Source organism: Diadema setosum, chromosome 11 (assembly GCF_964275005.1).
Source record: "Diadema setosum chromosome 11, eeDiaSeto1, whole genome shotgun sequence".
NCBI classification, from domain to species: Eukaryota; Metazoa; Echinodermata; class Echinoidea; order Diadematoida; family Diadematidae; genus Diadema; species Diadema setosum.
In genome coordinates this window covers 15,852,402-15,863,409 of record NC_092695.1, presented here as the reverse complement: position 1 = coordinate 15,863,409, position 11,008 = coordinate 15,852,402, and the positions used below count along the sequence as shown (strand labels likewise).

Sequence of the window (11,008 nt, the reverse complement as noted above, 5' to 3'; positions counted from 1 at the left end):
AGTGAATCATCTATTAAAAAACTGTCAAGTACATGTAATAGTAATGAAACTGTGGCCAGTTCTAACTCCTTTTAGCTACTAGTATTAGTAAGATAATTATGTAACATACGCCTACTCAAACAGAACCAGCCCCCAAATTGGTGTAGAGTCTGATTTACCAAAATCATGCTTTCCTTCTGTAGGCCTTGACCAGTCTTCCCTGTAGGACTTACATTATTTATTGGAAGAAAAAAAAAAACAGGTGTAAGGCGAGAATCGTGCTGAAAAAAAAGTTGGTACAGTGTACTAGACTATCCCTTTCGGATACTTCACCATGCAAACCGTCAAGCAACACATAACTCATTGTGATTGCATAATACTGAAGACTATCATGACAACGCGCTTTTTGTGAGTTTTTCGAGAATCCTCCATAGAAGGAGTGCGCTTCAGAACAGTCAAAGATGCTGTACACTTTGTGTGTGCATGTGGGGGGGGGGACCCCACTCAGACATAAAATTCAAAGATAACAGAAACATTAGTAGAAATGCATCTAGGTTTGACATTCCATTCAAACGCTATGAATATTTTGATTGTTGGTTCGTTTGTGTTTTACGTCATGCAATCATGGGTTATTTTAGTGCCCTCGGAGCCAAAAAGGCCGTTTCAGATAGACCGTAAACACACTAATTTACAATAATGAAAAAGAAAATATTAACAGATCATTCAGTTCAATTCAACAAACATAGAAAGAACGTATAGAAGACATTAATATTACACATGGGATAGGTTTCACGCAACACAAAACGGTACATGAGAACTGTAGGGCCAATAAGCTAGATCCTTGGTCTGTACGCGCCCTTGCACAGTATTATATAGGCCTAGCCGTACAGTCATGTTATAAACTTTTGCCGTCATCGCTTGATATTTATAAGTGTATGCTACAGCATGTGATGTCACAGCATGAGATTAAAAGTAATTCACAAAAATATTAGATTTAAAAAAGTTCGAAGTATCGGGTTACAGGACAATGAATCTCTCCCCTGGTACTGACATACTGCAATATAATCACCCGCCTCCTGAAGACCTGAAGTGCAGTCAAACGCTGTGCTATTCGATGCGAAATGTAAAATCAAAATCATGAATCAGAGGATGAATGAAACAAAGAGGAAATAAAGGCCACAGAGAAATGATTTTATTGCACAAGAAAGTGCGCTGCCGAGGCGTCGGTTTAAACACAAATCACATGCCCACATAACTTTATACAGAGGATGAAACAATGAAGAAATAAAGACCACGGAGTTTGTGTTGGTTCGCCTATATATACCAGTCATACGCCCCACAGTTCAAATGGCCTATGGGAACTTGGTTATAATATTCTTTTCCTCATGGAGGGCATCCTGTCTTATATAAATACACTCATACATACAACTCATTATTTCAGTATCGAGTTCTCTTGATGTAAACTGAATGTATTTGCTTGACTGTAAGAAGGGAGGTGACATCTCCCTGCTGTAAGCAGGGAAATGTCTTTTTTCACCTGCCTGGTATCATACCTTGCAACTCACATGCAGGTATATGAAATTAAGTAAAATAAAAAGGGTGATTATTACTACTACTTTACATATACATCAGAAAAAAAGCTTTTCTGTCCTTCAGGCAGTCTGTATGATTGAAGAAGCGGTGTGAGGTTAATATAGATAAAATTGTCCATTTTCTTTTTTTTTTGATATCTTTGATATTGTAAATATTATTAGATCATAATACATATATTTCAATGTTTTCTTTTCTATGTTTTTTTTTTCCTATTTTCTTTTCTGCATGATAACGACTTAGTGTCGGGATTTGTCTAGGTGTTTGTTTAGGGATAGTTAGGTCTATCTTTGCAATTTCACTTTTCATGTGTAAAAATACCAGGTTAATTAAGTAGGCCGAGGGATGTACCTTACAAGCACTGCTTTTAGCATTCCTCCCCATCTCTACAATATACATGTAACATATTTTCAGCATGCCAGTTTTGTAATTTTTCTTTTTACCTTTCTTTTAAGTGGTATATAATAGATTTCACTTAGATATTGAAATGTCAATTTATGAGCTTATATCTTCTGAAAAAAAAAATCGGTGATGTTTTGTTGGAGATGTAAAATAAATGAATAAATGGATGAATAAATGAGAGCAATATATTGCTCACTTCTATTGGCCTTGTGAACTAAAACATCCCCAACAAATGCATTTTTTAAAATGCACGTTTCAGTTCTCTTTTTATTTCATAAACTATTGAAGATTTTGTTGCTCACATAATGCACTTGCTGTTTGTGTATCTTTCATGTTATATTTCATATTTAATGTTCACGTGTCATTATTATCATTGTTACTCTACATACATCGCTGTCCAAGTACAATCGCAAAACTTCGTAGAAGAGTAAACGTTGACATTGCGTCAGCGGGAAGTTATACATTTATGCATAAGGGGGATCGTTTTCTTGAAACATAGTCTCTAAGTTCAGTCCAGTTATATGGTATAAATCTTCTACATCGCGCTCTTACTTTTTTTTTTTTACTTCTACAGCTTCTATTTAATAGTCATTAGATTGAACATTCATGGTCAGGAGTTAAATTTTGTATGTTATTATCAACTTTTTGAGCTTTTATGCTATTCATAAAAGGAAGGTGGTTGAACACCGAATTACACTAACCTGAAAAACTGTGACTGTAGACTAACCGATAGCGTGGCACGATGTATTTTTGACCAATCAGGGGCCTGTTTACAGTCACACGGTTTTTCTCGCGTGGCCTAGCATTGCATAGTGTATTATCACGTATGCTTGGTGTGTGCATGTGGAACATTGTGAACGACGATCGCGATTATGATACCGTGTTTACTTACGGGAATTATGCTAGTGGGGTAGTGAATCGCTGAGAAAAGATACGAAAATGGGCGATCAAACTCATTGGTTATTTTCACCGGATTCGGTTATGAATTCTGATCCACATTTGATATCTGTCAAGAAAGAAGAGGACGAGAGTTTCCTCGATGACTTAGATCTTCAAGATGGTGAGAAATTAATACACGAAATAGTTTCGTAGAATTATCACAGTCCCAGATACTTATTTCGGCGCAAGTGCAACAAAATATGGTCGTGTAGTCAACAAGTTTTGCCGGTTGGAAAATAGACTAGGATCTAGTAGTTCTAATATCACGGAATATATTTGATTTTGTATAGGCCTATACTGTTCATTTGATTTGTAAGGATAAGGGCAATTCCGCAGTTAGGTGGACATGACATGGATGAAAGAAATGTGCCTCTTTATCTTACCCTTTGATCTAGGTATCAACTAATGCCATGGATGTTCACCAATCATTAGGTCTTTCAAATTCAGTAGATTTTATTTTTCATATTTATTGATTTTGCGAGATCTAAAACCATCATTTAAAATGTACATGTGGGACTGGGGACGCTGAAATTCACTTAACTGCAAATTACAGTGGGTTCCTTTGAAATTTTTTCCTCAAAGTTTTGCTGAAGGGTAAAAGATGAATACATTTAAATACTCCAGAAGTCATGTGACATTTTGTCAATTACAAAAGGGTGAAATGACCTGCGGAATTACTCCGGACAAATGTAACGTTACTAACCGTAACGTTACTAACCATGCTTTTGGGGGTCTAGCTAAAAAATTATCGGTCGAACTGCTAAAAAAATTTGCATGAACATTTGTCATGATGCAATAATTGAAATTAATGCAACACTTTGTTTGAAGTAACTTGAATTTTTGCACACTTTTTGTTACAAGACATTGATTTTTTTATCATGTCCTTTTTTCGTAACGTTACTAACCAGCCCTTTAAGCTGCTATAGCAATTCTAATATTTCTTGGATTGTGTTCATTCTTTTCTGTATCATAAACCTGGGAAGGATGAACATGTTTTTGACATAATTTTGACTTGAAATGAATAAATGGTAATTTAGTGGTAAAAACAAATATCTAAATTTGTTCAAATGTAACGTTACTGACCGCGGAATTGCCCATAAGGAAATCTTGTACATTTCTCAGAATATCCTAGCCCGACCAGACGATTTGTCATTTGGTAAAGGCGTGAGTCTGTTTTTACTAAGGCAAAGTTAGTGCTATGGTAGCCCGACCAGACGCTGTTAATACGCTACGCGAATACAGCGTCTGACCAACGAGCGGGCACCTACAAAGTGGGGAACCACAACACAACTACAAAACTTATGAAAATTCATACGTTCTTTATAAACAATGTACACGTTACCAAACGTTACTCACCTTAAGTGCATGCTTGTATTACAGAAGGTTCGTAAGTCCATTGAGAGCCCTCGTGATAAGTCCGTGGAACCAAAAAATGATACTTTCTGGCGGATTCCCTAACACCGTCAGGGTTCATCGTTGCAGAATTCAAAATGGCGCCTTGATCTCTGCGGAAATCTTTTGCGTGCGTGCGATGCGCTGCTTGAGTGTTGGTGTAGCAGCACGGTCGACAGCGCGACCTTTTGAAAGGGCATTCAGATCATGTGACCTCCCGGATATTGGAAATGGCCGGCGTGAAAGACGATGTACCGTTCGTGAACCGTTCACACATGCTGCATATAACCATCATTTTAGTAAGTTATTAAATCTAAATTTCAATATTCATAGCATAGATATGAAGTCTCATTATCATTTTGTTCGTCAGATGAGTTTGAAGTGACAAAAAGATGATCTAAAGTATCAAAATTCAATCCGATCGCATGCGATCGTTGGACCCTCTTCGTGTTTGGAGCTTCGTTGGTACAGCCCTGTCGCGCTACGTATGTACAGCGGCGACTGGGCTGTGTATAGTTATTGCTATGGTAGACTAACTATACACAGCCTAACTGCGACCAGCAGCCCCAACGTACAACGTACAGTGTTGGGGCTGCGCCGTTTTGGCCTCGATATTTTAATGTTGTACCAAATGGGTGCCGTTCCGGCGCTGTATTTTCTTAATTTTTCAACAAAAACTACTGGGAATACTTACACATGGGTGGACTAAACCTAAATGATTCACATCGGCGACTGTTTGATGCATTTCATTGCTTATGATGCAGAAAATGCTGTCTTATAAGACAAATATCTTCAGCTCACCGATGCTCACTAAAACTCACAATCACTTGCACATGCGCACACAATGCATTCAGTGCAGTGCATTGACAGCTGTATTACTCGCTACATGATGCATATTCACTGTGCGATGATGCATTATTCATATCCTTTTTGCGTCCGTAACGTTGACGTCATTATTTACGCATGCGTAGATGCGTACTGATGGATATGTACACGTTCAAAATAGCAGCAAAGCTCTCCACTAGGGCAGACCGCATACTCCTAAAAAATGTGGAAAATTATGCAGTTTCCAGATAAATTGGTGAGAAGGACCAAGGCAATTGGGTAGTGTATAGAGGTTCATTTTATATTGTCTGCTGTGTTTATGATGGACATTTAGCCATGGTTTATTTGTGAAGTTGCCGTATATGTGGCAATAGGGAGTTGTTCGTGATTCTCACTTGAACGAAACTGCGGGGTAGCCGCCAGGACCCCGCCGCAGAGCGGCGGGTCTCCGGGGCTATACACAGCCCAGTCGCTGTACATGGTACGTCGCGACAGGGCTGTACGAGTGCGACCACCAACCACTAGGAGAGCGACGTAATCGTATCACGATAGCTTAGCCCGACCAGACGCTGTTACGCTATGCGAAAACAGCGTCTGACGTGTGCGGCATGCAGCCTCGAAGTGAGGAACCTCAACACAACTACAAAACTTAGGAAAATGTATACTTTTCTCCTTTAAACAGAATACTTTACTCACGTTAAAAAGCATGTTTCTATTACAGAAGAATAGTCCGCCACACTGGGTCCATGGAGACCACTTGCGATAAGTCCGTGGAACAAATAAAATTACACTTTCTGGCGCAATTCCTGACCGTCGGGCTTCGTCGTTGCAGGATTCAAAATGGCGCCTTGACTTATGCGCATGCGTGACCGGATGTGCTCCAGAGCGAGCGCGTGTGCGTTGAAAGTGTCGAACAAACCTTGGCGTCTGCTACACAATAACCGTGGTATGGAGCTCAATGCTCGTCGCCCGACCAGACGCCAGCCGCTGCAAGCCCAGTACAGTTTATAGCTGTATACTAGTAACCGTGCGTACGCTGCTTGAGTATAGCAGCACGGTCAACAGCGCGACCTTTTGAAAGGCCAAGGGCATTCACATCACGTGACCACCCGATATCTAAACTTGGCCTGGCGTGAAAGATTGTGTACGGTGTGGACATGCTGGATATGATGATCAATTTCGGTAAGTTTCATTTTGTACATTTGAATACTGATAGCATCAGATGTAGAGTAAATATTGAAGAGTATACTCGATGGGTTTGAGGTGACATTTTTTAATTAAAATGCTTGAATTTGCTTCAATTTGAATACATACAGAAGTACAGTGTACATTGTTGTCAACTGGTGTTGTGGAACATTTGGTTCCTCGGCGCTAATGTAAAACTGTACTTTCGCACCTCTTCTCGTCAATTGATCTCCAAAAATGCACAAACTCGCCTTTCTGAGAGTCTGAATATCCAGCAACCATGAATATTTGCATCTGAATGCCGAATGAGACCCAAGTCCAGCAGGAATGGAATTTTTGCCGTTTTGACACTTTTGCACTTGTCAGAATATATGTCGATTGCAGCTAGTTCGCTCTGCGATAACTCCGTTGCACAGGAGCAGATGGCGCAGCATGGTACACAAAATACGTTCACAGCATGACGGCAGCCAGCGCCGTGATTGATCTGAATGTAGCGATAACATAGTGATCACAGAAGTTCTGCTGCATATAGTATCTTTAAAAAAATTTTCATGCATTTCCATCAGCTTGCACAGTCTTGCAGTAGTGATTTTACTGAGGTTTGGGGTTGTTGTTCATGTTGTGTTTGTGTGTGTGAAAGGATCGGGATATGTGTGTGAATGAAAGAAAATTGTGAAAAATGTGGTTATAAGACATGTGTGAAAGAATATAAAGAGATAGGATAGGAAAAGGGGAATGGAAATGAATGAAAAGATAGGGCCTACTAGAAAGGTAAACGTGGAAAAAATTAAACAAAAGGTTAACAAAATAGGAAAAGTTATGAATTTTTAAAGTTTTGGTGTTGCAACTGCTGGGTAAGGAGACTACTAGAGGTTATGACGTATGAGTGGACTACAATATAAAGAAAATAAAAAGGGAATTCAATAAAAATTCATTTTTCATGAAAATTACACATTCCATCAACTTGATACTGAGATATGTTAGGGGTAGCACTTATTCCCCCTGCTTTCTGAGAGCGGTTAGTCAAGAACTCTTTCATTTTGCTAGAAAAGTGAATTTTTGTGGAATTCCTTTTATATTTTCTTTTCATCGTGGTCCTCTCATACGTCATAACCTCTAGTAGTCTCCTCATCCAGCGGTTCCAACACCAAAACTTTAAAAATTCATAACTTTTGCATCGATTGTCCGATTTTCCTCAAACTTTCACTGATGTGTTCTACTAATGTTACTGCTTTTACTCAATCCACATTGCTCTTTGGGTTTGTGTTCCCTTTAAAGGTACTCTTGATAAGGAACACATTAACTGTTTTGCTCAATAAAACAGGCTGCTTTTGTGAATGACTGTGAGTCATGATGAACAGCGATTGGCAAAGTTATGAAACTGTGGATATCACTTGACCTAGTCTTTAAAAGTGGTACTTTTTTTCAGATTGTAATTTATGCAAACTTTTTTTCTAGTCTTTTTTGACATGTAAAAGTACAATGGTACTATATGCATGAGTTTGATGATTGAAATAAGAGTTTCATGTCTTATCTGATGTTTCTTAGCTTTAAATTTGCATTCTCATGAGGAAACATGTAATGATTTGAGTTAACACACAATTCTGTAATCACTGGACAAACCGTAACGTTACTAACCGTAACGTTACTAACCATGATTTTTGTACTGAATTTTCAAACAAAGTTATAATGAGAAAGGATATTTGGGGTAGATATTGCCCTTAAAGCTAGAAATGAAAAATAAGTGTTGATATATTTCAAGCTCTACCAGTTTTAGCAAACTTTTTGTTCAAAGATGCTCATCAATTTTTTATGTCCTTTCTTTTGTAATGTTACTAACCGACATTAAAAACCTTTCTTCTAAAATAATTCATGAAATGATTTAATTCTTTGCTCTGTTTTAGGTCTACACCAGAATGATCTCTGGTGACATTATTGAGACTTCACATCCACAGATAGAGAAATGAGTCTAATCTACATGTAAATCATGAGAATGTCCCTAAAATGTAACGTTACTAACCGCGGAATTACCCCTATGCTTTTGTGAGCAATTGAATTTTTGCACGGGAGGTAGAACCAAGGTGCAGGTTTTGCACAGTTTACCTGCAGCCAATCACAGATAGATCTACCACAAATCACTCTAAAAAGAGCATATACACTACTCACCGCTTAATTGGGAGGGGTCAGGAAACAAGTTTTTCTCCCGTTTAAAGGTAGGGAATCCCATTTGCATGCCTTAAATGAAGAGTTGTATAAACACAGTGGTATGTTGAAGAGAGTATCATTTTAGAAACTCCCATAAAGTATTGAAAGTGGAAGGTAACATTTAGTACGTTTTTATTAACCGTTAGATTTTGAATTGAATTCTTTTCGGGGCTCACCGTAAATTCCAGTACATTACTAGGCTACCTTTGCAGACCCATGCACTGCATGTGTGTCCATCATGTATATTTTGTGAATAAAGTTCATCAAAACTTACAAGCATTTCTATGATACATTCTTGCCACACACTCTATATGTGACCTGCGACAACGGTTTCAGGCAAAAGTCGCAAGAGCAAATTCCCTCCTAGGCGGGGTACAAAGATTTTGACCATTATTTTTGTCGATTTAGGTTTTTTGCAGAAATCGAATCTTTGATATGTTTTCTACATCTACACTAAATTTCATGGCATAAGGCTAAGTTTTTCCTATCAAAAATGGAATTTTAAGCACCCTATGTTGGATCGCACTCATCAGTTTCGAGCTTCTTTCGAACGCCGCGCCAATATCCCCAGTGTTGCTACGGCGCACGGTCTCGCATGCGATTGGCTGGTGCGTCGCATACATTTACATAATTCGGCTTTCGGAGACACCAGTTGCAGCGTGTGGGGAATGCTTTGTCCACGCGTGCACGATTACATGCTCCGTTGTTCTTGCACGCTCGCTCTGTAGTGCGTGCTCTTCGTGTGGCTTTCTGTCCAAACTATTCTACCGCAATGTTCGACAACAGAAGTGAAACAAAAATCGTGTAGCATGACATAATCGTGTGAAAAGAAAACTAAATATTCTCAAATGTGTCTACTTGTACATGTAGTAAAGATTATGACAGCAGACTGACTCAGTGGAAGGCAGATAAGAGGAAAGGAGCAGTCACATGTGACCAATTATATTCAAATACTACACGTCAAAATCGCACCAAACTAACGAGTCGTGGTTTTTTTTTTTATTTAAGCATGACCCTTGCCAGCACTAGCAATTCTGCTTTCAAAAGGGTCGCCAATGATAAAGACAAATCAACCACAATGAAAACGCGATTTGTAAATGTGTGGATTCGCCACCGCTCTTGTTACATATGCACACAGTCATGGCGTGTAGAAACCATTGCGCAATACGTGCACCATACACGTCATGTACATGTACACCATACGTGCAATTTTCGTATTCGCCATCTTGAAAGACGTACTGGTAAACAAACCCGAGCGAAACGCATTGTTTTTCGGCTCCATACGCTAACCTCCGAGGAAGGTGCCCGGGAAATTTGACTCTCTCAGTGAGCCAATCAGAAGGCGATGTGGTTGCTAGAGGCGGGGCTTAACATCGATTGGCACCATCGTACGGATGGTTGATTCTCCCCTCGCATCGCCGCTCGGACATTGTCTTTGAGAAAGAGGTGAATCTTCAAAGCCTGTTTTCTCGCAATTTTGTCAGGCTAACAACTTAAAAAGTGCATTTTATTTCTCTTTCTATGCCCACTTATGGTGCCGAAGAATACAAGTGTTTTATATCAATGCAAAGCTTAGGAAATGGGCAATGTGATTCAGTGAAAAAATGAATTTTCAAAATTCCCGACTTTTGCCTGAAACCGTTGTCGCCGGTCACATATGTTATTACATCAGCTCTTATACTTTAAGATTTGTGTTTATAGATAAAAAAATACAGAAAACTGCAACAAAAAGGCTTAAGTGTGGCTGACACACAGAACTACTGAGTAGTTGAGTTTTGTGCATTATTCAAATTGTAGATAACTGTTGACTTCCAAATTTCTAAGCAGTGGCCTAAACAAGTCCCCTGAGGTTCATATTTAATGTTTTGCTGCATTTTGGGAGTTCTGTAAAAGTTATCCCCTACCTTTAAGCGGTGGCTGATATTGGCCTGTGTAAAGCACACAACATGAAGCCCAGTATGTCAGCATTACATTAAACCATGCACAGTTAACCCGTTGAAGACGAGTCCTGAGAATACTCGGGCAGGTTTTTATGGGAAATACATTGTACATGTTATAATAGCAAAATCAGTCCATCCTAAACGGGTTAATAGTTATTACAGAAATGTTTCTAGAAAAATAGTATCTCCAATATGTTTTAGGCTTAATTGCAAAATTAAGCTGCTTTTGTATCCCTCCCGCTGATTACGATGGACTGATGGTTGGCGTGACTACATTTGTCATCGTGATTTTGTGGACCGGTGAGAGTATTTTTTGTGTTCAACTGAATCCAGCAAGACATCACCTGGGTTTACATTACTGTGATGTATTATGGCCTCACATTTGAGTAGGTATAACAGTTAAGCATATTCCTTCCTTTAGATTTTGCAAGTGTCATTCATGAGTTCAATTATCACAATGTTTATCTGTAAAATGTACCTCATAACAATAGTAAATTTCAGTTGTAAAATGCATTAAAATAATTTTTTTCATACCTTAAATTTCAAAAAGT

The 11,008-nt window shown here is 38.8% G+C and overlaps 1 protein-coding gene across 1 annotated transcript in view; it reads left to right on the top strand.

Annotated features, from left to right (window-relative positions):
- Window positions 1–2,873: 2,873 nt before the first annotated feature.
- The window catches only part of LOC140234637 (sterol regulatory element-binding protein 1-like), a 49,635-nt gene continuing 41,500 nt past the window's right edge, over window positions 2,874–11,008 (top strand). Inside the window, exon 1 of the mRNA XM_072314669.1 lies at window positions 2,874–3,031. Within this exon, the coding sequence (XP_072170770.1) occupies window positions 2,911–3,031 (121 nt within the window). The 5' untranslated portion in view covers window positions 2,874–2,910. The remainder of the gene's footprint in view (window positions 3,032–11,008) is intronic.